General features: G+C 42.8%; 1 protein-coding gene across 1 annotated transcript in view; it reads left to right on the forward strand.

Annotated features, from left to right (window-relative positions):
• Positions 1 to 18,969, forward strand: part of EFEMP1 (EGF containing fibulin extracellular matrix protein 1) — a 69,433-nt gene extending 50,464 nt beyond the window's left edge. The window contains exons 5-10 of the mRNA XM_003417594.3: positions 1,956 to 2,075; positions 3,078 to 3,197; positions 4,688 to 4,807; positions 10,278 to 10,401; positions 10,487 to 10,682; positions 18,244 to 18,969. Of these exons, the coding sequence (XP_003417642.1) occupies positions 1,956 to 2,075; positions 3,078 to 3,197; positions 4,688 to 4,807; positions 10,278 to 10,401; positions 10,487 to 10,682; positions 18,244 to 18,405 (842 nt within the window). The 3' untranslated portion in view covers positions 18,406 to 18,969. The remainder of the gene's footprint in view (positions 1 to 1,955; positions 2,076 to 3,077; positions 3,198 to 4,687; positions 4,808 to 10,277; positions 10,402 to 10,486; positions 10,683 to 18,243) is intronic.
• The last annotated feature ends 6,317 nt before the right edge of the window (positions 18,970 to 25,286 follow it).

A 25,286-nucleotide genomic window follows, 5' to 3' on the forward strand; every position in this document is an offset into this window, starting at 1 on the left:
AGTGGCAGAGTGGTTAAGCACTCCGCTGCTAACTGAAAGGTCGGTGATTTAAACCCACCAGCAGCTCCACAGGGGAAAAGTCCTGGGGATCTGCTCCCATGAAAATTACAGCCTAGCAAACGCTATGGGGAGTTCTACCCTGTCCCATAGGTCGCCGTGCGTCAGAATTGACTCCACCGCACACAACAATAGGAGGCACTGGGCTAAAACTGCTCTTCATTAGTATGGTGTTTCTATTCGTTCAGCAAACTCACTGAGCACCTGCTACGCCAGGCTCTGTTCTAGGTGTTCAGGATGCGGTAAGGGGCGAACAAACAAAATACCCTTCAACTCCACCTCAGGGAAAGGAGACAGGTCTTACCTGCCATACATTATACTGGGAAAGATAGACAACAGACACATAAACACTTAGCACAATGTCAGGGCATGCCAAGGGCTACGAAGAAACATAAAGCAGGATAAGGGAGAGACGAGGAAGAAAAGTGGCCAGGGATGGCTTCCCTGAGGAGGTGCGTTTGAGTGGAGGCATAGGGAGGAAGCCATGTGACTATGCCTCTTATCATTTATTTCAATATTCATGTTAAATCCATCTTGCAGCTTATTGATAACAACAACAAAAAAAACCCAAATCCATGCTGTTGAGTCGATTCTGACTTGTGGTAACCCCATATGTTTCAGAGTAGAACTGTACATAGGGTTTTCAATGGCTGTTATCGTTTGGAAGTAGGTTGCCAAGTTTTCTTCTGAGGTACCGCTGGGTGGATTCAAACTGCCAGCCTTTAGGTTAGCAGCCAAGCAATTAACCATTTCCTCCACCCAGGGGCTTCTTTATTAGTAACTGATCCTGTCTATTTTTTTTTTATGTGCCAGGAACGTTGCCTGTGTTATTTCATGTAGTCCTCCGGACAACTCCATCACATTGTTGTATTCTTCCTTACAGAAGGGGAATTGGAAGCTCAGAGAGGCTAAGACCAAACTAGTCATTGCCAGAACCTAGATCCAAACTCAAGTTCCCCTGAGGCCACTTGAGCACCCTGCCTCTCCTATCTTTAGCTATTAGAGTACCCAAAGAGCTCAGCATAGTTTTGTTTTGTTATTATTTTCAACATACAACCATGCCACGATATGCTGCTACACTTTACATGCATAATTGTTGTCTGAAATTACATGTGCCATGCTGGAATTGACACAAAGTGTACAGTCATGAATAATGACACTTTATTACGCTTCTAAGGTGTTAGTGTACTCTGCAAGTTCTCACTGAGCATTTGAGAGTTGAAAATGTTTATATGAGAAAGACAGGGGCTGGAATGCTCCATCACTGGGTCAGAAGGGAACTCTCAAGAGGTAACTTGTTAGGTATCCTATTTTTTCCACAGCCTTCTGTCATTTGATGCTCACAGAAACTTCATCAGATAGGCGTGGCAAGCACTGCTTTGCACGTTTTCCAGAAATAAAAACCAAGGTACTCAATGGCCAAGTGCCTCAGTCAAGGTCACCATCTGAACGGCAGCCCACAGCTCCTCTTCCTTAGTCCTGGGCTCACATCGCTCCATTCTTCCGTAGTTCTTTTTCACTTCTGTCATTATAAATAAGCTTTTAGCCCCCTACCCCCAGACTGATGTTTTTACATATATATATGAAATTGCCTTAAGTACTTTTCTCCCTTTAAATCTCAACCCACACAACCAGGTTTCTTTGCCACCGAATGGCGTGAATGTTCAGTCTTCGCTCCTGACATCTAACTTAACTGTAGGATGCAGACCAAAGTGTATTCAAAATACATACACCCTAATTTTAACAACAACAACGTAATCAAGAGAAAGACAGTTACTTTTAAAATGCGGTCTTCCCTAGATAGGCTGTGTAGATAATGCTCTACTGAGAACTCGAAAGCCAGCAGCTGGGGGTAGTCGATAACTTGGTTCTTTCTTTGTGCGTTTGTCACGACGCAGACATAGATGAATGCACCATCACGCCATATTGCCACCAAAGATGTGTGAACACGCCAGGCTCGTTTTATTGCCAGTGCAGTCCTGGGTTCCAGTTGGCAGCAAACAACTACACCTGCGTAGGTAAGCCTTTGGGACCTGCCATCCTGAATCACTGGTTTCTGTCTTCAGGGGAAAAAAAAAAAAAAAGCAAATCCCATGCCACGTTGCAGAATTTCCAAATTTCTACGTTCTCAAGTGAACTGGTTTTTATCAACTCCCCTTAAGCAATCGTAAAGCCGAACAGACAATAACCAATCTGTTTCTTAAAACATATCAAGATGTGAATGGAAAACTTTTTTAACCTTGGTTTTAGTTCTCCTTCATGGGTGTATTAAAAAAAAAAAAAAACTGCAGATCAATTGATATACACACACCAGTTAGTCAACAGTGTGCGATATAAATGCTGGAGGTGCCAAAGGGGTTGCTGCAAGTTCACGTACATAAATGTCCTGCTGAAAAGGCATCCGATTTTTACTTGTTGCTTCTCCCTTTTCAGAATGCAATGTCACGGCACACAGTTTCAAGATTGGCATGACATGGAAAGAATCTAGGGCAGGGAAAATGCCTTTTCACAATATTTTCAGTGCCTCAGATCGTTGCAAAATTCTGTATGGGTCTCAAAGGCTTATGTTATAATTGTAATGGAATTTAACAGAACCCATTTAAAAAGTAATAAATAGCACAGATAAATCTTCGCTACAACATGCTGAGAGACCATATCAGTATGTGTGTCTTATATCAATAATTTATAGACTTGGCATTTGGTATCTGAACAGCAACAAAAGAAAATAATGGGTGGAATGTATATTTATTAGAAGCATTAAATTCTGTTGGAAAGGTTCATCAAACAACATCAAACTAAATGTCATTCCTAGAAAAAAACTGTTGGTGTTTCTAAAAGAAGTATTAGACGTACGTTTGAAGGTTTTCCAGCAAATATGAAACCAGAATGGATATTCTCCAATGAGCTTCTGCAGGGCAAAGAATTCGGCTGGGGAATCACTCACTTATCATCAGATGACATAGGTACAAAAGAGCAAGGATCTATGTACAGATACATGCATCTATAACCTCTCCTTTCAGATATAAATGAATGTGACGCCAGCAACCAATGTGCTCAGCAATGCTACAACATTCTTGGCTCATTCATCTGTCAGTGTAATCAAGGGTACGAGCTCAGCAGTGACAGGCTCAACTGCGAAGGTAAAGGGTTTTCCAAATAATGTGTAATAGACTCCAGTTCAGGGGAGCAATCCCTGTCATTGCTGTTGCTTTTTGTGGTGATGCACCGATTTGTGAAAACAGATATTTATCCATGGAAATTCTATTTTAGGATGCAGTTGATCAGTGGTAACATTAGCTTTCCAGTATGCTACCAAGAGAAAAGAGAAGAAACAAAGTAGGTGAAATGGTAGATGCAGTGTGGGTCTAATGACTAGAAGGGCTGCTCTAGATCTTCACTACAGAGTAGAACTGCCTTACAGGGTTTCCAAGGAGCACCTGGTGGATTCGAACTGCCAACCTTTTGGTTAGCAGCCGTAGCTCTTAACCACTACACCACCAGGGTTTCCATCAAGAGAAGAAACAAAGCAGATGAAATGGCAGATGCAGTGCGGTCTAATCCCTGGAAGGGCTGCTGTGTATTCTCGCTTCTCAAAGTGTGATCAGATGACCCACAGCACTGACGCCTCCTGGGAGCTTGAGAGACATGCAGAATCTCAGGCATAAATCCCAAACCTACAGTCAGGATCTGCATTTGAACAATCTCTCCAGGTGACAGGTGTGCACATTTCAGTGTGAGAAGGGCTGACTGCATATCAGGAACATTAGACTAGAAACCAAGAGACCAGGTCCCTAGTCTCATTCCTGCCATCAAGTGACTTAGGGACACTTCTTAAGCTGCCTGGGCTTCACTTTCCACTGGAGTAGAGAGAGGACCATTTAAGTAGATGGACGACCTTCAGAGACCATTGCATACGCATGTTTCACGGTGTAACTCAAAAGGCATACGACATTCCTGAGACATATTCCACTGACACTTGATTTCCTTGACTTCCTCATGACCCTCCCAGCTTTACTTGAGGGCCACAAAGGTCACACCCCACCCAGAGAGGCCTCACATCATGCTATTGTGCTCAAAACCAAATGGGGCTGGCTCAGAACAGCTGCCTCTGCCCTTCTGAGCAAACTATTGGGACATCACCATTCAGAAATGCAAAGCATTCTTCCCCCGAAGGCCAGACCCTGCCAAGACGTCACCCTCTCTGGAAGCTAGCACAGGGATGGGACTTGGAGTTTGAAGCTCAGATGAACTCAGGCGGCAGAGCCACCCACTTTCTGAGAAGGCAAAAGTGAATCCGCACTATGGGTGGGTCTGCAGAGCCCAAAGTGAAGAGCGTCGACCACAAGCCAACCATTCAGTCTGTTAAGCTAATGTTGAGAGGTCCAGGATTAGCCAAACTGTCAGCAATGATTCAGTAAAACTGATGGCAAGAAAAACTCTTTGTGCTATGAAATCATGGAGGAAATGAGCTGATATGGTTAGAATTTGCCCTTGAGATTCTTATAAAAAACTGGTAACTCTGTTTCAGAGTCTGCAGTGTTTTTACCCTCTTTAGCTCATCTAGAAAAAAAAATCATCAAAGTGTGTAAGTTTTTCAGCTCTGTGTCCTTGCTCTTGTCTAATCCAACAGACATTGATGAATGCAGAACCTCCAGCTACCTGTGTCAATATCAGTGTGTCAATGAACCTGGGAAGTTTTCATGCATGTGCCCCCAGGGATACCAGGTGATGAGAAGTAGAACATGCCAGGGTAAGCTTCATAGTTTCTCATCTGCTCTGATGGTACATTTTATGCCCCTTCTTTTTTTTTTTGACCTTATAATTGAATGGTCATTTAAAGAAAATCTTTTTTTTATTGTACTTTAGATGAAGATTTACAGAACAAACTAGTTTCTCATTGAACAGTTAGTACACATATTGTTTTATGACGTTGGTTAACAACCCCACGACATGTCAGCACTCTCCCTTCTTGACCTTGGGTTCCCTATTACCAGCTTTGCTGTTCCCTCCTATTTTCTAGTCCTTGACCCTAGCCTGGTGTGCTCTTTTAGTCTTGTTTTATGGGCCTATCTAATCTTTGGGTGAAGGGTGAACCTCAGGAGTGACTTCAGTACTGAGCTAAAAGGGTGTCTGGGGGTCATACTCTCAGGGTTTTTCCAGTCTGTCAGATCAGTAAGTCTGGTCTTTTTTTGTGAGTTAGAATTTTGTTCTATATTTTTCTCCAGCTCTGTCCAAGACCCTCTATTGTGATCTCTGTCAGAGCAATCGGTGGTAGTAGCCAGGCACCATCTAGTTGTCTGGTGGAGGCTGTGGTAGATGTGGTCTATTAGTCCTTTGGACTAATTTCCCTTGTATCTTTAGTTTTCTTCATTTTCCCTTGTTCCCGAAGGGGTGAGACCAGTGTTGTATCTTAGATGGCCACTCACAGGCTTTTAAGACCCCAGATGCTGCTCACCAAAGTAGAATGTAGCCCATTTTCTTTATAAATTATATTATGCCAATTGAGCTAGATATTCCCCGAGACCATGGTCCCCACAGCCCTCAACCCAGCAATTTGGTCCCTCAGAAGTTTGGATGTGTCTATGGAGCTTGCATGACCTTGCTTTGTACAAGTTGTGCTGGCTTCCCCAGTATTGTGTACTCATTTTATGCTCCTTTAGAGAGTCCTAACTGATATATCTGTTAAGTGTTCAGTTAGCCAGGAAAAGCAGGATTCTCTACCATGGACTTCCTTTTTCCCACCTTGAATTTGAGCTCTTTCTTCCCCTGTCCATCATGAGGTTTGCACATCTCATAAAGAGGGTACTCAGTGTTAATGACTTTTCTTGAAATTTAGATATCGTCTTTTTTTTCTTGAATATAAATAGTTTTAATAAAATATTGACACCCCTCTTTATAGCCTACATAATCTCGATGATAGGTATCTTCCAATCAACCACCAGAAAAGATTCGATTATTAAAATATTTTACCGTGACTTAAAAAAAAAAAAAATTTTTTTTTTTTTTTTTGAACCTAGAGCCTAAGCTTAACGTGTGTTCCAAGCATTCTTCAAACCATTCTCAATTCTCCAAAACCCCAAGATTATACATTAGGTAGTAGTTTCAGTCCTGAGAAAATCAGCCTAATGTGGACTAAAAAGTGCTTGAGTTCTTTGAAGAAAACTATTGATCCAAATATAGCTAATATCTTTGGATCCAGGTTCAAAATAAGAACACTTGGGTGATCTTCACACCTCCACATTTGTGGAAGAGGCAGCTTTCTACAGGGTGCGAGTTCAGAGTCTTTCAGGGAGATCGGAAAGTACGCACCCTCTTCCCCCACAGCTAATGCTGCGTGTACTTTAAAATTGCTTTAACACAGAAAAGACTGCTTAGTCAATACCAAAAGTGTAAATAACCAAGGCAAAGCTAGAACAACACTTAAATTTACATAAAGCAGTTAGAGAGTGAAAAAAAAAAAAATGACTGAACTTGAAGACATTAATCTGTTTGAGTCCTAGCTCTACTGTGTTCTGTCTGTGCCATCTTGAGCAAATTACCAAACTTCTCTAAGACTCAGCCTTCTCATTTGGAAAAGGGAGTTGAAGGAATGAAATGGAACACAATATGCAAAAATGTTGTGTAAATTATAAAGCCTATACAATTCTAGATGTTACGAAATTTGCCCAGCAATGTAGAAGACTAGTAGCAGATCTTTTCTAGGCAGTTCTTTTTAGTCAGAATTGCAGAGAGGGCACACAAGGGCAGTAAAGAGGGAAGAAAATGTTAACAGAAGGAGACATTGGAAATTCTCAGTCTATACCATGATATTGCAGGGAAAGTGTTAACTTTGAGGAAGATCCATGACCTGGGGTTTTATTAGGCGTACGATTATTCAGCTAGACTCCGACCACTATGTATAAGCATAATCAGAATGGCGTTCATTGCACAATGAACATCTGTATAACTCTTTCCAGGTTGCTAGAGACTCTGTAAATGTTAATTGGAGGAAAACATTGCATATCAATGGTTTTACTTTCTAGATCCTAACTGTGAGAATTTTAACATGAATATTACATGCAGAAGAATGTTAGCCCGTGGGATAGCTTCACCCATTTTCCTGGAGTCCTTAAAACAAGTGTCTGTGCATTTGTGATCATAAATGGATTTGATGCTCAGCAAAAGACGGAAGCAAATTAACATACAATGCTAATTATGCTTATACTTAGTGGTTGGAGTCTAGCTGAATAATCGTACGCCTGATAAAACCCCAGATCATGGATCTTCCTCAAAGTTAACACTTTCCCTGCAAAATCATGGTATAGACTGAGAATTTCCAGTGTCTCCTTCTGTTAACATTTTCTTCCCTCTTTACTGCCCTTGTGTGCCCTCTCTGCAATTCTGACTAAAAAGAACTGTCTAGAAAAGATCTGCTACTAGTCTTCTACATTGCTGGGCCTATGAGTCAGAATCTACTTGATGAGAATTTTTTTTGCCTATATTATATCTGTTGCAATTAAAGGTAAAAAAGACATTAGACTTGCAAATGAGTGCCATGAGTATTATATTTTGAAGACATGCAGCTTCAGAATGCTTGGTTAAGCCAGAGCATTTTTTGTGAAAGAGAGTTACATTCTTTTAAAGTACAACATCATTGCTTTCCCCCACTAAAATCATTCCTTCCCAGCCTCAACCATAGAACTAAATTAAAAACTGGAGAAGTTTGGATTCTTACCTTCCTCCAAAAGGTTTATTTGGAGGATAAAATAATGGTTCTCATTTCCACAGCCTGGCAAAAATAAAAAACACACACACACTCATTGAATATTTTGACACTATTAATAATTTCTGAAAACGCTTCCAAAAGGATTAAGGTATTGATTATGCTATGTTCTAAATTGATAATAAATGAAATTATAACATAAAATTTCCTCTTGCCACTGTTGGACTCTCTATAGCAAACTAGTCTTAGTTTCCCCTGCAACCAAACGGCCCTTAAGAAGCCACGGAAAGGACAAGTCAACTGCAATTTCTTCTGAGGATCTAGGTTTCTTTGCTTAGCCACAACCAGTCCAAAAGAAGACACTTCTTGTAACTGACTCTTGGAAGCTATGTAGCTTTTCCAGTCTCCTCCTGGGCTCAGGATAACTTGAGCCAGTTTGGAGGCCAAAAGAAAATGTTTTGCTCTAAAGACAAGCCATGGAATAATTCTCATTTAGAGGGCGCAGTACCAAAGATACCTCTCCCTAACTGTGTGAACTTGGGCCAGTCACTTAACCCTTATTTGTGTTTCCTCCGTGTCAAATGGAGATTATCTTTCTTGCCTATCTCCGCATGGTTTGTGAGAGAAGCAACTTAGTTCAGTTTAACATTTCTTGAAAACCAGGTGCTCTCAGTGCAGTGATGGTAAGTGATGAAAGGGATAAAAGAAGACTAACTATGATAGCGCCTGCCTTCAAGGAGTCTAGAAGCTAAGAGAAGCGTTAAGACAAACACAGAGATTTCAATAAAGCAAAGCAGAAAACAACAGGGCCTAGAAGAGGAACACAGAGGTATGAGAATTCAGGGAAAAGAAAGAGATCATAACCCAGGCCCATGATCTTGACTGGCTTGTAGCAGAATTCAGTAAGTTATTGAATGTGTAGATGAAAATATCCAACTGTGGGAAGTCATGATTTTGAAAAGGCTTTTACTGGATAAAATAAAAATCACTATTTTATTTGAATGTAAAGGGATGTAGACTATAGATATGGATGTAGATGGGGTCCCCCAGGGGGTACAGTTAACGCACTCGGCTGCTAATCCAAAGGTTAGAGGTTCCATTCCCCCCAGAGACACCTCTGAAGAAAGCCTGGCAATTTGCTTCTGAAAAGTCAGCCATTTGGGAAACCCTATGGAGCAAAGTTTCACTCTGACACACATGGGATTGCCATGAGTCAGAATAAAATTGCCAGCAACTGGTCATGGACATGGATATTGATACCGATTTTTGGTGTTTTAATTGTAATGCATTTCTAATGCAACTGTTCTGGGGGTTCCTAATTACCAAATCCAAAGTCCGTCCTTGTCCAACCTGGTCTATCCCAGTGTGTCTCCTTCCCCGACTCTCCGCCCCTCCGGCTCCCTCAGCACTGCCTTCTCCTTGGCTGCCTCCCTCCACCAACAGCGCCTTTCTCAGCTTCCCTTCTTCCGCCCAGTTCTCACGTGGCTCTGCTCTGGGAGGTGAAACTCTCCATAGCTTCACATCTGGTTCTGTACTAACCTGGAAGGATGTGTAATCCACTCCCAGAGTGGCAGCTCCCACCTGCATGCTGAGGCGTACTAGGGCCACATTCCTAGCCCGCACCTCTCTTTCAAGCTCCTGAGCCAGATGGTAAACTGCCCTCTCAATACTTCTGCTTGCTGCTTTCTCAGCCCGGAAGGCCCTCCCCGCCACAGCCGTGAAAACCCCACAGAACCACCCTTTGAGGTTAAGTTGCGATGCTTCCTCCTTCCTTCAGCCTTCCCTAATCCCCCAAGTAGAATTAATCAAGTCTGCTTCCAATCTTCCAAGGCATTTATCTATCTCTTATGTAATTACACTTTATTTTATAACTAACTGTGGCCATATCTATAACCAAGAAAACAAGCCAGTTGCCGTCAAGTCGATTCTGACTCATGGCAACCCCATGTGTGTCACAGTAGAACTGTGCTCCGTAGAATTGTCAGCGGACGATTTTTCCAAAGTACCTCACCAGGCCCATCTTCCAAGGCACTTCTGGGTGGACTTGAACCTCTGACCTTTTGATTAGCTGCCAAGCCCGTTAACCATTTGCATCACCCAGGGACACGTGCCATATCTATAAAAACCAAAAGCCTCCTGCCACAGAGTCTGTTTGGACTCAAGCGACCCTAAAGTCCCCACTAAACTGTCATCTCTCTGAGGGCAGGAACTGGGTGTCTGTACTTCTACATAAGCAGGGTCAACGGCTGGCATTTGGCTGGCATTTGGCTGGCATTCAACACATGAACAATGCCTGCGCAATAAAATATAACTGAACGATGCATATTCATCCGTCTAAAGTGGCTGCGCTTCACCTGTCCTGAATTCAGTGTGATGGACTCAGGTCCTACTCAGTCTCGTGTGTAAAAGCAGATTAAACACACACCACAGTTCACACACCTCCATCCTGGAAAACCAGAGTATGGCACTTGTACAATCTCCCTAGGTCAGGAAACTCTTTGACCTTATATCTCTACAGATATAAACGAATGCGAGACCACAAACGAATGCCGGGAGGATGAAATGTGTTGGAATTATCACGGCGGCTTCCGTTGTTACCCACGAAATCCTTGTCAAGACCCCTACGTTCTAACATCGGAGAAGTAAGAAAAATCAGAACTTTTGAAAGTGAGAATCTCCTGGTCTTTACCAAGCCAAGCTGGTGAATGTTTACGTTTCTCTCTACAGCCGATGTGTCTGCCCGGTCTCCAGCGCCGTGTGCCGAGAGCTCCCCCAGTCCATAGTCTACAAATACATGAGCATCCGATCTGATAGGTCAGTGCCTTCGGACATCTTCCAGATTCAGGCCACAACTATTTACGCCAACACTATCAATACTTTTCGGATTAAATCTGGAAATGAAAATGGAGAGTTCTACCTAAGAGTAAGTATCCTGAAGGCAGCCTTGGCTGTTGAGAAGGGTGGAAATATCTTTTTTTTTTTTTTTTAAGTATTCCCATGGAAGGGAAGCTAACATTTAAAGAGTTTTTATATATGCAGGCTTTGTGTAACGCCTTTCTGTGTGCGGGGTCCCATGTAATTTTCTCGGTAACACTGTCAAACAGATACTAATATTTATCTCCATTTTTTACAGGGGAAGAAAGTAAGACTCAGGGATGCTATTAGCTTCCTTAAACCAAATCCGTTGCCACTGAGTCTATTCCGACTCACTGCGACCCTATAGGACAGAGTAGAACTGCCCCATAGTTTCTAAGCAGTGCCTGGTGGATTCGAACTGCCAATCTTTCGGTTAGCAGCCATAGCTCTTAACCACTACACCACCAGGGTTTCTGTTAGCTTCCTTAGAGTCACTCAAATACCAACCTGCAGACTCCGATGGAGTCATGTGCTGACCTGTTGGTCACACGCGCTTACACACACACACACACACCCCAAATAACCCAGTGAACCCAGTGCTGTCGAGTCGATTCTGACTCATAGCGACCCCAGATAGCGGCCGCAAATCAGCGGCAGCTATTTAATTGTAGAAACAAGAATTCCTGGACAGCTTTTCAGAAATCCTTAATTCCTTATTATTACACTGACAAGATGGTTCACGTTTGCGCCAAAACTAAAACCCCCCTGTTTCTGAGAAGCGCCCCCACCCACCTCACGTATCGTGTGTGTCAGGGGCCGGAGCGTTCTAGCAAACTTCCAGCCTCTGCCTTTGCTCTCATTGCCTGTATCACACCCTTCTCTGAAGTCGCCCATGTCTTTCTTTCCTTACTTCATCTCTTGGGTTGTCTGGCTTCCCCACGCTTCTTTGTACTGGGTCTCTTTACCTCCCCAATCCCCTCCAGAGGCTTCCTAGCTGATCTCCCTGACTCCAGGTCCTCAGCCTTCCAGTTCCCCCTGCAATATCTCAGCAAGTTCATTTTAGGTTAAAATTCTGACATATTTTAAATACAGCTCATGACTTTATATGAAAATGAGGGCACCCCACCAAGCAGTTTATGGAGGTAACTGTTTAATGCTAAGGATCTTATTCTTCCACCTACAATTTTCTCAAAGCTCCTTTGGGCACCCTTCATTCTTCTCCATATTTTAAAGTCAGTATTTCATCGTGAGAGTATGAAAACTGAATCGGAAAATTCATGCTTGTGGTTGAGGGCAACGAGTTTGGTTTCGGATTTTTTTTTTTTTTTGTAAAGTTTATAGATTGTAAATGTTTACACGTTTATCGTTGTCTTTGAGATATCAAGTTCCCTTCCAGCTACAGAGTTATGTGGCTCTCTGTTTCTTTCCCAGTAAATTAGAAATGATTAATTTCTCCTGACCAACTTCTGAAGAGAAAAACCCAACCCAAAATACAATCTATTAATATTCTTTTTTCTATTAGGAAAGAATAAACTTTAACATTGGATGTTTTAACTTTAAAATATACCAGATATATAAGAAATTTCTTTTAATTGAATTTCACACAGTTCATAATATGCCAATTTAATAATTCTAGCCCAAATAACATTTGTAACTCCATGACAATTAAATAGATTCATCTCAAAATCTTTTCTAAAAATAATTTTCCACTATGAACTCTGAGCCATAACTCAGGAAAATAAAATTTCCTAGCAGAATCAATAAACAGTTAAACAAAGTTTCAGTGCCTTTTTTTCTGTGCAATAAACGTGGCACTTGGAAAGTTGTTTATAATTCCTGTCAGTGCATTTCTCAACCTGATATTGTCAAATATAAATGCTGACAGTGTTTTCCCAAATAAAAAAAATAGAACTCTTTTCTCATTAATGAAATAAAACATTGCCAATTTTGATAATTCCAGAGTTAAATAATTTTAAATTATTTTAAACAAAAGAAACTATTCAAAACAACAAAAAATAGACATTCAAGACTATTTCATATCACATAATTTCAAAAGTAGGTAGATCAAATCCTGCAAAGTTTCTTAGCTGAAATTCCACTTGTACCAAAACGAAAAAAAAACCAACCAGTTGCCATTCAGTCGATTCTACAACCTGGTAGGACAGAGGAGAACTGCCCCGTAGGATTTCCAAGAAGCAGCTGGTGGATTCGAACTGCTGACCTTTTGGTTAGCAGCCATAGTTCCTAACCACTGTACCACCAGGGTTCCTCCACTTGTACAAAGGGCATTTAATATATAAGAATCAACCAGCAGGCCTTACTTAAGCACCTACTGTGTGCTCAACTCCATGCTAGATGCTGTGAGGGATAAAATGCACAGTTCTTGATTTCAGGGAGCTTCAAATGTTACTGGGAGGCAGAAGTTAACACGTACGAAAAAAGGGCACAATTGTGTGCTTACTTCTGTGGTTCAAAGACATCAGTGAATTCATAATAGCTGAAATACAAGGTTTCTTGATGGTCAGGAGACTTGACCTGGTCCTTGAAAGGATACACGGAATATAGAGTTTATATTTCTATTCCCTTTGGGAGAAGACGTAAAAGGGGATGTCTTAGTTATCTAGTGCTGCCACAGCAGAAATACCACAAGTGAATGGCTTTAACAAACAGAAATTTATTCTCTCTGAGTCTAGGAGGCTAGAAGTTCGAATCAGGGTGCCAGCTCAAGGGGAGGGCTTTCTCTCACTATCTGTTCTGGGGGAAGGTCCTTGTCATTAATCTTCCGTGGTCGAGGAGCTTCTCAATGCAGGGACTCTGGGTCCAAAGGATGCGTTATTCTCCTGGCTTTTATTTCTTGGTGGTATGAGGTCCCCCTGTCTCTCTGCTCATTTCTCTCTTTTCTATCTCAAAAGAGATTGGCTCAAGACACAATCCCATCTTGTAGATTGAGCCCTTCCTCATTAACATAACTGCCGCTAATCTCATCTCACCAGCATCACAGAGGTAGGATTTACAACACATAGGAAAATCATAACAGGTCACAAAATGGTAGACAATTACACAATACTGGGAATCATGGCCTAGCCAAATTGACACACATAGTTCTGGGGACATAATTCAATCCATGACAGGGGACATATTGTAAAGAAGTACTACATGAAATTGAAGGTAGACCAGCACCCCCACCTCCATTCTCTATCCCCTTGACCACCCCTTGCTTTTGTTCATCACCCCGTGACCACCTGCCATGCTATTCATTTGTCTCTGTCACCGCTAGAATGTAGGCACCATGACAGCAGACCCTCCGCCTATCTGTTCGCTACTCCCTCCTCAGCAGGTAGAAGAGACCGTGCACATAGCAGGTGCTCAGAAAACATTTCTAAATGGATGGATTAATTCAATCCGCTATTACCTGCAAGGTATCACTGGTACCCACAACTACTGCCTATAAGAGCTCAAGCACCGTGCAAGGTCCTAGAGAAACAGCAGGGAATAAACCCAAGCCAAGCCCTGCCCAGTGGAGCCTAGAGTCCAGACACAGAGTGAGTGCTCACAAGTATGCTGAGCATTACAACAAAGCTGCAAGTTGCTCATGAGTGTATAACGAGGGGACCTAACCAAGAGCAGAGTGGTTGGGGAATCTCCTGGAGGAAGTAGTATTTCAGGGGAAGGGTGGAAGGAATAAAACGCAGTCTAGCAGGAATGAGACACAAAGTGTAGGGTGCAGAACATAAATAAGAACTCTTCGTACTTTCTGCGCAATTTCTCTGTGACCTAAAACTGCTCTAAAACTCTGTTGTTGTTGGTTATTGTTGTCAGCTGCTGTCAAGTCAGCCCTTGACTCACGGCAACAACAAGTGTCACAGAGCTGAAGCAGCTCCGTGCGGTTTTCTTGAGTGTAATCTTTACAGAAACAGTTCACCAGGCTTGACTTGTGCAGCACCACTTGGTGGGTTCAGATTGCCAGCCTTTCAGTTAGCAGCCGGTCACAAACCACTTGCACCGCCCAGGCTCCTGCTCTAAAAAAATAAAGTCTGCTAAAGAAATAACGAAAAAGCACTGTGGTTAGACTGGAACTCGAAGAGCTAGAAGGAGAGTGGCTTGGTAGGAGCTTGGAAAGCTGGCAGGGGCTAGGTCACCCAAGGCCTTACAGGCCACGTTAAGGGTTTAAGCTGAAGAATCACTGTCAGATTTCATGTTAAAAACATGTCTGGCCAAAAAAAAAAAGAAGAAGAAGAGTGAATACTAGCTAATATCTAACAGGAAAAAACAATGAACAAAAACAAAAGCCCCGTTTACCCTTCTATCATATAAGATAATCCTTTTGTGAGTTTAAGTAATAACTAGGCCTTAATTACTGCTGACAGATGGTGGAATGAAAACAGATGAAAAGTTAGATGAGTCCTTGTCTTAGTTTTCTAGCACTGCTATAACAGAAACACCACAAGTGGGTGGCTTTAACAAAGTGAAATTTATTTTCTCACAGTCTAGTAGGTTACAAGTCCAAATTCAGGGCGTCGGCTCCAGGGGAAGGCTTTCTCTCCCTGTTGGTTCTGGAGGAAGGTCATTGTCCTCAATCTTCCCCTGGTCGGGGAACTTCTCAGGCACAGAGACCTCAGGTCCAAAGGACATGCTCTGCTCCTGGTGCTGCTTTCTTGGTGGTAGGAGGTCCCCAACTCTCTGCTTGCTTCTCTTTCATTTTATCTCTTGAGAGATAAAAGGTGGTACAGGCCACACCCCAGGGAAATTCCCTTTACACTGGATCAGGGAGGTGATCTGAGTAAGGATGGTGTTACAATCCCACCCTAATCCTCTCAACATAAGATTACAATCACAAAATGGAGAACAAACACACAATACTGGGAATCATGGCCTAACCAAGTTGGCACATATTTTGGGGGGGACACAATTCAATCCATGACAGTCCTTGACGTGAAATGTGGAAGAATAAAATTCAAAAGTACTTTCAAAACTGGAAAAAAAAAAAAAAAAAAGGTGCCTGGCCACACTGTAGAGCCTGGATTGGAGCTGGGCAAGAATGGCACCGGGGAGAGCAGTGAGGTGTTAAAGAGATGGGAGACTAGGGGGCAGCAGTGGGTCAAAACAAAGTGGACATGTGTATGAAGATGTAGGAAGAACAGGACTTGGTGTTCCATTTGCTAAGCGGGACAAAGGAGGAGGAGGCAACAAGGATAACCCCAAGTCTCTGTCTTGAGAGCTCACATTGAGGGGAAGATGAGTCGTTCAGTTTGGACATATGGGGTCCTGGTCCCCCCGAGGGCAACACACAGCTGGATATGTAGGCTTGGAACACAAAACAGAGATATTTCAAGTCACTGGGAATAATTACATGATGACTGAAGCCATGGACATGGGTGAGATCAACCAGGGAGAGTGCGTAGGAAGTGGATGAGTCACTCAGAAGAGAAGAGGGACTGGGATAAGGTGGGGCTAGATTAAAAAGAGTGTTCCTTTCCGTAACATAATCTGGGCACGCTCAGTATCACCCAGTACCTTGGTCTGCAGATTCCCTGGTCATCTCACTCCCATGACCGCCAGCTTCATGCTACTCTGCCATCAAACCCCTGCCCTCGCTCCCACTCGATCTGCTCTTCACCTCAAAGTGATATTAGTCCCCTGACCCCTCCATTTTATTCCAGTCTGTCAACTTGGTGGACACATGAATTGCTCTGTCACCAACCCCTCAACTCCCTGTCCAGAAACTCTGGATCAATCCCAAAATCCATATCTACTTTCATACCCAACTTGACAATGCAGATGGTAACACTATCAAATCTTGGTCTCCAACTCAGATGAGTCCTCAGTATGCTCCATAATCCTGTTTCTTTTTCTCACTTCTCTCATTCTCCTCAGTCCCTGATCCCAAACCTCCCCTTTCTCTTTAAGTTCCTAAAACCATTTGCCGTCGAGTCCATTCCGACTCATGGCAGCCCCAAGGGTGGCAGAGTAGAACTTTGCTCCACAGGGTTTTTAATGGTTGGTTTTTCAGAAGTAGGTCACCAGGCCTTTCTTTTGAGGTGTCTCTGTGGACTCGAACCACCAACCTTTTGGTTAGTGGCTGAGTGTGTTAACCATTTGCATCATCCAGGGACACCCTTTAAGTCCCTACAGCTTTCATGTTCAGTAGGTGACCTCACCTCTTACTCTTCTGATACCACTGAGCCCAACAGGCAAGAATTACCTGAACTTCTCATCCCACTCCACTACAGGCTAAAATCCATGTGTCCCCTTCTTTTCCCCTTCCTCTAGTTCCCAAAAACAGGGTTTCACTTCTGCCAATCAAGGCCAACCCACCACCTGTATTCTTCATTCCATCTCCTCTGGAATCTTGTTCTGTCAGACTTCCCTCTATCCCTACATAATTCAGTTTCTCCTTCTAGATATGGCCGTCCCTCTCCCCTCCTTTCATAGGAATGCTTTTAAAGAGTCTGTAATCACAGCCTCTGCTTCCTCACTTCATAGTGCCACTTCAGTTTTCTGTTCCCACTACTCTACTGAAGTTATTCTTGAAAAAAGCCACCAACCACACGCATACTGCTAAATCCAGAGGGCATATTGAATTCCCAGTCATCCTCAGCCTCCCCTGACATGAATGGCCACTCAACTGTTCTCCACTTAACCATCTGTTTCTTCTATCTCCTTCAACAGTTTCTCCTCTGCCCACTCCATAAATGTCAGCCTCTCCCAGAAGGGCAGCCTTGTCACATATGCATTCTCTCCCAGGTTTAATGGCCACCAATTCTAATGACTGCAGGATCCTAACCCATGTCTCTCTCCCTGCCCTCTTTATCTTGCATCCACACTCACACATCCACTTACCCGCCCTCCAGCCTCATCCCTCTCCACTCCCCCAGCATCCATCACACTCTTCAACAAAATGAAACCACATCCAGGTCTCCTGAAAATGCTACTTTGCAGAGCTTCTCTTTATCCTGGGTGACTCTCCTTGGGCATTCAAAGCCTTCCTTCAGTGCCACCTCTTTTCCCTGTGTGTGTGCACTTTTACGTGTCTTCACGCATGCTCTGTGTGTCCCTGTAGATCCTAGCATTTGCCACACTCTGCTGCAGTTAACCATTTACATTTCTCTTCAATTACTAAATGTAAGTGAATGCAGTGTTAAGGAGTAGAAAAATGACAACTTTACTAAATGTAAGCGAATGCAGTGTTAAGGAGTAGAAAAATGACAACTTTGTTCGCCATTTCAAAAATTACCAGATTCTGGCTTGAACTCTAGAGAAACGCTACAAGAAAGGGAGGAATGAAAAACAAAGAACTCCCCAGAAAAGTCAGTCCTTGTAACTTGGAGCTGATGACTATGGGTGGCCAAGGGAGAAGGGGACTTGTTGGGATCAAAAAGGGATTAAGGAGTAGCTCTTCTGACTCACAGCGACCCTACAGGACTGAGTAGAGCTGCCCCACAGGGTTTCCAAGGAGCGGCTGGTGGATTCAAACAGCTAACTTATTGGTTAGCAACCGAGTTCTTAACCACTGAGCCACCAAGGCTCCAAAGTTCTTCCCCTAAATCTTACAGGAGGTATACTCACAAATAATAGAAACTCAAATTCAGAAAAATGATCTCCCTTTATTTTTTCTTTTTCTTTTCTAGCAAACAAGTCCTGTAAGTGCAATGCTTGTGCTAGTGAAGCCTCTATCAGGACCCAGAGAATACATCGTGGACCTGGAGATGCTGACAGTGAACAGTATAGGAACTTTCCGCACAAGCTCAGTGTTACGGTTGACGATAATCGTGGGGCCATTTGCATTTTAGTCTTTTTATAAGAGTCCACCACAGGCATTTAAATCAGCCAAAGAATAATGTTACCTTAAAGCACTATTTTATTTATAGACATATCTAGTACATTTACAGCTATATTCTGTACACTCACCCGTAAGTCAAACAATTACACCATGGTATAAAGTGGGCATTTAGTCTGTAAAGATTCAGTTTGTCTTTATTACTGTATGTAAATTAAACATTAATCCACTAAACTGGTCTGATTCAAGAGAGCTAAGCATACATTATCTGGTGAAACTTGGATCCTTTCCTGTAAAAGTGGGACCAAGCAATGGTGATCTTTTGTGGTGCTTACGAAGACTTCTACTACAGCCACTCCAGTCTCCTAAGGAGGCAGCCATCGTGACATTGAATAGCATGCGAGGTCAAGTTTTTTTAACTGCTTTGTAAGAAAATGAAAAAAGTCAATAAAGATATATTTCTTTAGAAAAATGAGGATCTACCATATTTGTGCTGGCTTTTATTTTTTAATCCATCTAACCTAAAGGTGGCTGTTCATTACATAGTAATGAGGCATTATTGTATAACATGCTGATTTCTGTAGGATGTTTTAAATTTTGTATGAAACTTATCATTATGTATATTAAAAAAAATAGTAAACAAAAATTCTCCAAAATGAATAAAGTATCACTACAAAATCATTGTACTGAGAAATCTATGAAAAGGAGGTGAGAGAACAAATTGTTTCTCAGCCACATTGGCACTGGACTGAAGAAGCAAATTCAGTAAATGTAATCCACCCGTTGCCCTCGAATCGATTCCATAGCGACCCTATAGGACAGAGTAGAACTGCCCCATAAGGTTTCCAAGGAGTGACTGGATTCAAGCTGCTGACCTTTTGGTTAGCAGCCAAACGCTTACAGCATCCCCTAAATTCAAGACTTCTACAGGATGTAGAGCAAAATGCAGAGAAGGTTTTTTTTCACTGAGAAAGTTTTAATTTCTGGATAACATTAAAATCCTAACACTTTACTACCTAGAAACTAAAACCTCTCATCTTTGTACTCAATGCTTACAGAGGAAGAAAACTTACTCCTGGCATCCAGAGTGACAGTGAAGTAAACCAAATGACCTTCCCTCCCAACTCCATGAAAAGCTTTTATGTCTTCTTATTTGTTTAAAATGAAACTGCTTCACTTTGATGTATCATATTTTTAAATAAAAAAATGAATAAATATTCTTTTAGAGGATCACCCAATCTCTGGAGGTTTTTTTTCTTAATGTAACCAATAACAGCCAACATAATTTTTGTGTCTGGGGAGAAGAATCAGTTATCAGAACAAGAATGACTTTGATTTTTTTTTTTTCTTAATAAATCAACTAGGAAATAAGGAAACAAAAAGACTTAAGATAATGCCAGAAAAGTGGTGTACAGCCAATTTTTTTCTTACATCCAGTTTCAACGGCCATTACTCATCTGTGCCTCTGACAACCAGGTAACCTTGCTGCTGAAACAAGTGTTTCTCAAAGAGTTGACTAAATTTGCAGTGCTGTAGTTATCAAAAAAAAGGTTCACCAAGAGATCAAGGAACAAAACACAAACTCTTGTGTGAGTAGAGTCAGGGCGGGGTTTTAAAGGGCGAAAGCGCACAGAAACTGAAGAAGAGAAAGCAGGCCTGGCTGAGGGAATCACAGGGGAAGAGAATAAACAACCAGCTGCAACATGGTGGGACTGCTGAGTCTATTCCTTGCATCCTGTCAACATGTCAACATGATTACCTAGGAGTCCAGATCAATTACCCCTTGAGTTAAATGATTCCATGTTTAAGCAATCTTGTGATTTTTCTACATATGGACACGGCTCTCAAGTCAGAGCTGGGAATCCTAACGGTTTTTTTTTTTTTTTTTAAGCCTGCAAGTCTTCCAGCAGATTTTTCGCTTTTAAACAAGAAGGCAGGGGTCCCGCCTACAACTCCATAGGGGGTTGTAGAGGAAACGGGGATCTCTCTGAAATATTTATACATAGGCCCTGACCCTCTGCACCCACCTCTGCACCCACCTCCAAATACATAGTCACATGCCACATAACGTCCGTTTGGGCAACGTCCAACTGCATATACATCCACGTCCCGTAAGGTTATAATAAAACCCTGGTGGCATAGTGGCTAAGTGCTATGGCTGCCAAACAAAAGGTCGGCAGTTCAAATCCACCAGGAGCCCCCTGGAAACCCTGTGGGGCAGTTCTACTCTGTCCTATAGGGTCGCTATGAGTCGGAATCAACTCAATGGCAACAGGTACCCAAAAACAGGTCTTCACAATGTGGAAACATCGAAGACATGAGAAATAATCCAATTTAGCTATATATTTTTTAATTATAATTCAAAATAAATTTTTTTTTCCACAATTCCCTCTTTTTAAATTATGCATGATTACTCGTGTTAAACTGAAAGCCTTTTTGCTTCCTTTCACTGGTGGAAAAAAGGCCAGTCATTGTTTCCCACACTTCCAAACACACTTCCAGGGAAATGCATATATTCTGACTCAGTAAGCCTCGGGAATGAGGACTGACCTAGTCGTTCCCATCATCTCAGCATTCTAACGCCCTAGGCCTGGGCTCTGACACTTCCAGGTACTCTGACTGGACGGAGTTATTTCCTGGCACTGACTAGAAGAGACCTCTTATTTATCAAGCTCTCTCCAAAGGGGTAGTAACGTCCCTCCAGCTACCCCATCTGTCTCTTCCGTAGTTTCTTTGATGGCTTGCAATCTCCTTCCCCTCCAAACATAAACTCTTTCCTATTCCATACCTTTCTTTCTAGTAAGATTCCAGAGCTCAGATGATGCCTTGTCAAACCCACTTATCTTTAAGACTTGCTCAAGGTTGTAATTTATTCAGCAGGAGCGGTACCTAGAATGTAGGTCTTATGACTTAGGTTAGGGCTTTCTTCCACCGGTCTTATTCCAAATTTCAGCATCAATAGGCAATCCCTCCCCTTTCTAAGCCTCTTCCTCAAAGTGTTCACCATGTGGCCCAGCCTTGCTGGCTTCTGTGACCAGCTGTCACTGCTGCTGTCATACCCACCCTCCCCCGCCTCCCGAAAAACCCAATGCCGTCGAGTTGCTTCCGACTCATAGTGACCCTATAGGACTGAGTAGAACCGCCCCATAGAGTTTCCAAGGAGTGTCTGGCGGATTCGAACCGCCGACCTTTTGATTTGTAGCTGAGCTCTTAACCCTTGAGCCACCAGGGCTCCTGTCACACAGCCAGGTTGAAATTATATGGGTTTTGGCCTAATTCTGATTTACTCTCTGTAAAGGCGGCTGATTTGTCATCTTTAACTCCGGAGAAGCAGAAGTAGCTGTCCTAGGCAAAGCACTGCTGACGTGTAGAGAGAGACTGAGACGTAAGGACCAATTGCATAGACCTTACTATACTTGGAAAAAAAACAGTTGTCATGCAGTCGGCTCCAACTCATGGTGATCCCGTGTGTGTCAGAGTAGAGCTGTGCTCCACAGGGTTTTCAATGCCTGATTTTTCAGAAGTAGATCACGAGGCCTTTCTTACAAGGCCCCTCTGGGTGGACCTGAACCTCCAACCTTTGGGTTAGCAGTTGAGTGTGTTAACTGTTGGCACCACCCAGGGACTCCTACTATACTTGAGGGGACAATTTTGAAAAGAGAAAAAGCTTGTTACTAAAGATCCCGCGGAGCTCTCTGCACACGGGGTCTTTGAGAGTGACTGACGGCAGCGAAGACGGTGCCAGGCTGACGCTCCCCTGGCCTCCAGCAGCGGCTGGACCAGAAGGCTTGTGAGTTCTTCCTGCCACAATCTTTCCATGACCGGTGGCATATACAGTTGCCCGTCAACATTTTCCGCCTCTCAGGTTCATTGTTGTTGCTGTTGCTAGGTGCCATCAAGTCCCTTCCGACTCACAGCGACCCTATGTACAACAGAATGAAACACTGCACAGTCCTGCACCATCTCATGGTCGTTATGCTCAAGCTCTCTCTTGTAGCCACTGTGTCAGTTAGTCTCATTGAGAGTCTTCCTCATTTTCGCTGACCCTCTACTTTACCAAGCATGATGTCCTTCTCCAGGGACTAATCTCTCCTGATAACACATCCAAAGTATGTGAGACATAGTCTCACCATCCTCACTTCTAAGGAGCATCCTGTCTATATTTATTCCACGATAGATTTGTTCGTTCTTTTGGTAGTCCATGATATATTCAATATTCTTCACCAACACCATAATTCAAAGGCATCAATTCTTCTTTGGTCTTCTTTGTTCATTGTCCAGCTTTTGCACACATATGAGGTGATTAAAAACACCATGGCTTGGGTCAGGCACACCTTAGTCTTCAGGGTGACATCTTTGAGAGGCTGCTTTCCCACTTATAGTGCACGCTGCCGCAAGGCAGGGGCCTTTACGGCTGTTTGAAGCCAATAAAACAGGCATGTGTTGCAAATTGCTGTTTCTACAGGGTATTGTATGAGGTGTGTGCACTTTGGGCAGGAAAAACAAAATTTTGGAAAAAAAAATTGGGGGACACAAATGTCCTAGTGGACTTGGGGGGTGGCACCTGAGGGGACGCAACTTGTGGGACAATATACGTCCATCTGGACTCTGAGGGTAGGCTTGAGGGAGGGGGCAAGGAAAAAAAATCCATACTACCTACTAAAAATTCAACAACACCCAATGATTCAGCATGCTTCCATTAATGAAAACACATGGAATCAACAAAAAATTCAAAGCAGAAAATAATTGGGTCTTATGAGGGTTAGGTGAAAATGACAAAAAAAGAAAAAAAAATTAATGAAAAAAAGTTTTTAATTGGAGGGTAGAAATGAGCTAGAAACCAATCCCCAAATCTAATAAATGTAGTTATCTCCGCCTCCACAAGGGAGATATTTTTAGTGAATCCAAAAGATGGAAACAGAATGGTTATCTGATACCGTAAGACCACCTGAATACAGCTCAGTGAGGTTATTACTGGGGGTGGGGAGAGGAAGCTTCACAAACACACATTTATTATTGAATTGTTTCCATGACTCCAAGCAATTGCTTATGGTTTGAACAGCCACGGATGCTTCGAACTTTCTGACCCTCCTTTTAAAGTACAGAGCAGCTGCTGGCTGGCTCAGACACTATGCATCAGGAGACCACAAGGGACAAACAAACCCCTCCATTAATATGTCGAATTATTTTTAACATCCTGCTAACTCTATCTCAAATCATCATCTCAGAAAGATGGTGAGTTTCCATCTTCCCAGCTGGAGGCAGCACCTGCGAAGTACAAAACCAAACTATGACACAGCCGTTACCAAAAAAAAAAAAACAATCTTGTTTCATCTAGCCAGCAGACAACCATATCAAGATGGTGGAACAGACACAAGGCAAGAAGGTAACCACCTCTCACACGCAGTCAACGCAGATGTGTAGTTAAGCGATTTATACTGTAATTGTGTGTGTGTGTCAATGACGCACAGGACCCTTTAATAAACCAGAGTTGGAATATAAACGCAAGAGAATTTTAAAGACCTGACTGCAATTCTTCGGTTCTTTCGTATCTTCCCATAGAAACTAATTTCCGCAGAATCTCCGCATTCTCTGTAAGCAGGTGCATATAACACAAATAAATGATTTTGTCGAGTTATTTAGATACCTCCAAATTGTTTATTTATGTCCTTTAAAAACTGTGTACTGTGTTTTTGTGTCGTAATATTTAGACTGTTTCCATAAATGGTAAATTACTTGGACATGGCTTAAACTAGGTGTCTTGGTGTGTTGTGCCCTGAAAACAGACCTGAAACAAGAACTGAATGCAGATACTGTAGTTTGTTTGAAAGATTATCTCAGGAAGCACACGGGACCAATGAGGAATGAGGAAAGCCAGGGAGAGAGGGGAGAAAAACCAATAAAAGAGCGAGTTAATGAGGGGATCGCCTCTGTGGGCAAGCGGGGCTCAGTTCCTTTGTGGATTCTCTCAGCAATCGTCAGCAATATGCCTCAGAATCGTGCCACCAGAAGCTCAATAGGCTGGTGCATTTATCTACCAACTTCCATCTACCTGGAGCCCTGGTGGCAGAGCCCTGCTCGGCTACTAACCAAAAGGCCAGCAGTTCAAATCCACCATCTCCTCCTTGGAAACCCTATGGGAGCAGTTCTACAATGCCCTGTGGGGTCACTATGAGTCGGAATCGACTCAATGGCAACAAGTTTGAGTTTTGTTTGTATGTTTTTGTTTTTTTTTTTTTTTTGGTCCACTCCCCCTGTGGGGAGCACTGACCCCAGGAGCACTAACCCCACATTCAATTGTAACTGCCTGCAGCTGGATGTGCTCCTGGTTCTGGAGAAGGCCCTAGGGCAGAGAAGGGTGACTGAGGCTAGAGATGGGATGCTGTCAGCCAACACTAAACTGTCTACCTCAGCCCCCAGGAAACTCCCATGGGAGAGCTGGTGTGGGCGGGGATGCTTGGTAACTCTGACAATGAAGCATGTGTTGTTGGCTCTATGGCTTCCCAACACATGAACCCCTTCCTGGACTTTTTTCCGCTGGTTCTCCCATCTTCTTTTCTCTCTTCTGCTCACATTGCTTTCTCCTATGGGATTCAATTAGCAAATTCATGACCAAGGCACTCATTACTGACTTGGATTACACACAGTCATATATGATACTATGTGGTATCATGCCGTTAACACCACGGGCCCATCTGATTCCAGAGCCCAACTACATCACAAAGGCCACCTTACAGAGTGCTATGTAAAACGGTTGTTATTTAGAAGTCAATTCTCAGAGAAGCTAATGAAACTTAAGCTTTGGGCCCTCTCCCTTGTACGGGGTCCTTCTAAGGCCCTAGAAGGGACACTAGCAATGTGTTTACGTGGTCATATATTTTTGTAAACTTTGTA

The sequence above is a fragment of the Loxodonta africana genome, chromosome 26 (assembly GCF_030014295.1).
Source record: "Loxodonta africana isolate mLoxAfr1 chromosome 26, mLoxAfr1.hap2, whole genome shotgun sequence".
Lineage (NCBI taxonomy): Eukaryota > Metazoa > Chordata > Mammalia > Proboscidea > Elephantidae > Loxodonta > Loxodonta africana.